This window comes from Eimeria mitis, genomic scaffold, assembly GCF_000499745.2.
Source record: "Eimeria mitis Houghton genomic scaffold, Emh_scaff2910, whole genome shotgun sequence".
Lineage (NCBI taxonomy): Eukaryota > Apicomplexa > Conoidasida > Eucoccidiorida > Eimeriidae > Eimeria > Eimeria mitis.
Window position 1 is genome coordinate 1 of NW_013571251.1, and position 2,885 is coordinate 2,885.

Sequence of the window (2,885 nt, forward strand, 5' to 3'; positions counted from 1 at the left end):
TATATATATATATATATATATATATATATATATATATATATATATATATTTGGGGGCTGAATTAGGGTTTAGGGTTTGCCTTGTTTCTTTGTTTAATGAGTGTTTTTTTGCCTGTATTTTTGTTTAATTAGGGTTTAGGGTTTAGCTGATGTTTTAGTATAATTAGTATAATTACTATAATTAGTGTAATTAGGGTTTAGGGTTTAGGGTTTAGGGTTTGGGGTTTAGGGTTTAGGGTTTGGGGTTTAGGGTTTACCCTGTGCTTTTTTTCTGGCTTGCTTTGCTGCTTCTTTTGCTGCTTTTTCTGCTTCCTTTGCTTTCTTACGGGCCTCACGCTGCGCCTTTAGTTCTTTGTCTTCAGGGGACAAATCCTGCTGCTGCTGCTGCTGCTGCTGCTGCTGCTGCTGCTGCTGCTGCTGCTGTTGCTGCTGCTGGTCTTCAGCAGAAGAAGGGGAGACGGACGGATCCTCGCGCTTCATTCTGCTCAGCCAGCTGCGACCTGTCGATACACCTGAGTTTGCTGCTGCTGCTGCTGCTGCTGCTGCTGTTGCTGCTGCTGTTGCTGCTGTTGCTAGTTCACGGTAGCGGAATATTGATTTGCTGCTGCTGCTGCTGATGCTGCTGCTGCTGCTGCTGCTGCGGCTCAAGTGGAGAAGCTGCCTAGGCACGAGCAGCGAACGGCTATGCAGATGCAGTTGCTGCTGCTGCTGCTGCTGCTGCTGCTGCTGCTGTTGCTGCTGCTGCAGCTGTATTTGCTGCCTCAGGAGAGGAGGGCAGAAGGAGAAGTGGCTGCGTCTGAAGCAATACACTCCAATGGACATCAACTGCAGCAGCAGCAGCAGCAGCAGCAGCAACAGCAGCAGCAGGTGCTGCAGCAGAAGCGGCTTACGAGGCAACCCACAACACGGCCGAGGCCCCACACACAGCATCCGTAGCTGCAGCTGCAGCAGCAGCAGCAGCAGCACAGGCTCACGAGAGCTGCAGCAAGTGGCGGTAGCAGCAGCAGCAACCAGGAGGAGAGTGCTGCCCTAGATGCACGCACACCTGCAGCAGCAGCAACAGCAGCAACAGCAGCAGCAGCAGCAGCAGCAGCAAGTTGTGGTGGTATCAACACCCTATTATCTCTTGTAAACACACGACAGCTACACAGACAAAACCCAGTGCATGCAGCGCAGCAAGAGCAGCAGCAGCATCAGCAGCAGCAGCAGCAGCAACAGCAGCAGCAGCAGCAACAACAGCAGCAAGTGGGTTTATACCTTATATATTCTCTATTATATAGTGGAGACGAAAGAAACTAATTTTATTTTCTTATAAACAGATACAGTGCACACAAGCCCCACTGCAGCAGCAGCAGCTCATGCAGCAGCAGGAGCAGCAACAGCAGCAGCAGCAGCAGCTGCTGCTGCAGCAGCAGCTGCTGCTGCTGCTGCAGTAGCTGGGGTAAGCGATCGCTTATAGAGTTAGTGGCGGTGTTTTCTTCTTTCTTTTTTGTTTTCTTTTTGTTTTATTTTGCGTAATATAATTTAATAGTTAGAACGAAGAGGATAAAACCAGCAGCAACAGCAGCAAGAGCAGCAGCAGCAGCAGCAGGTGTTGTTGTTGCGGCTGCTGCTGCTGTAGAGTGATCGGGGCTGCGGCAGGAGAGCAGCAGCAGCACCCTGAGCAGCAGCAGCAGCAGCAGCAGCAGCAGCAGCAAGGCTTGATGGTGTGCAGCAGCCAGCAGCAGCAGCAAAAGCCATAGATTTTTAAAGGGATTTAACTATATGTCATTCTGCTGCATCTGTTTGCTTCAGCAGCAGCAGCAGCAGCAGCAGCAGCAGCAGCAACAGCAAATACCAGCAGCAGAGGCAGCTGCTGAAGCAAGACCGGCAGCAGCAGCAACAGCAGCAGCAGTACGCGGCGCTCACATCACCCAGGAGCAGCAGCAGTAAGATCAGTAAGATCTGCTGCAGCAACAGCAGCAGCAGCAGCAGCAGCAGCAGCTGCAGCAGCAGCAAACAACGCAGCAGCGGCCTGGTTGCTGCTGCGTTGCTGTTAGATGGCCCGGAGCAGCAGCTCGATCAGTGGCGCTCTGCGTGCCATAGCAGCAGCAGCAACTGCAGCAGCAACAGCAGCAACAGCAGCAACAACACCAGCAGCAGCAGCAGCAGCAGCGGCAGCAGCAGCAGCAACAGCAGCTGCTACTCTGCCTGCCAATGAATATAAACGGCTACCGCCTTAGAAGCCTCCCTTGCAGACCTGCTGCTGCTGCTGCTACACCTGCTGTTGCAGCAGCAGCAGCAGCAGCAGCAGCAGCAGCAGCAGCCGCAGCAGGACAGCTCTCTGGTGCGTCATCTGCAGCGAAGTGTTGCGGCAGGAGAAGCAGCAGGAGCAGCAAGAGGAGGACCAGCAGCAGCAGCAGGAACTGCAGCAGCAGCAGCTGCTGCAGCAGCAGAAGAAAAGCTATCGTGCGCAGCAGCAGCAGCAGCAGCAGCGGGCTCAAGGGCTGCCTGCTGGTGAGGAGGAGGAAGCGTCGAAGCAGCTGCAGCAGCAGCCGCAGCAGCAGCAGCAGCATCAGCAGCAGCAACCAGCAGCAGCGGGGAGACAGCAGCACCCGCAGCAGCAACTGCAGCACATGCGACGGCAGCGACTTCTCTCCTTTTTCTGAAGGATGCAGCGCAGCCTGCAGCAGCAGCAGCAGCAGCAGCCGCAGCAGTTGCTGCTGCTGCTGCTGCTGCTGCCAGAGTGACGACAGCGGCTCCTGCAGCTGCTGCTGCGGCAAGAACAGCAGCAGCAGGAGCAGCAGCAGCAGCTGCTGCTGCTGCTCCTCCTGCCGGCAGCAGCAACGCGTTGGCTTCGATGCAGCAGCAACACAGCCCGAGGCGCCGATGCTGCAGCTGCCCCCC

The 2,885-nt window shown here is 54.9% G+C and overlaps 2 protein-coding genes across 2 annotated transcripts; one reads left to right on the top strand and one right to left on the bottom strand.

The window, feature by feature from the left end:
• Positions 1 to 245: 245 nt before the first annotated feature.
• EMH_0060180 (uncharacterized protein) lies at positions 246 to 821 on the bottom strand (the record flags this gene model as incomplete). Its single annotated transcript, XM_013497766.1, has 1 exon — positions 246 to 821. One exon carries the CDS (start codon positions 819 to 821, stop codon positions 246 to 248), a length of 576 nt encoding a protein of 191 aa, XP_013353220.1.
• Positions 822 to 1,032: 211 nt separating this feature from the next.
• Positions 1,033 to 2,647, top strand: EMH_0060190 (uncharacterized protein; the record flags this gene model as incomplete). Its single annotated transcript, XM_013497767.1, has 4 exons — positions 1,033 to 1,127; positions 1,621 to 1,705; positions 1,794 to 1,927; positions 2,341 to 2,647. 4 exons carry the CDS (start codon positions 1,033 to 1,035, stop codon positions 2,645 to 2,647), a joined length of 621 nt encoding a protein of 206 aa, XP_013353221.1.
• Between the last annotated feature and the right edge of the window lie 238 nt (positions 2,648 to 2,885).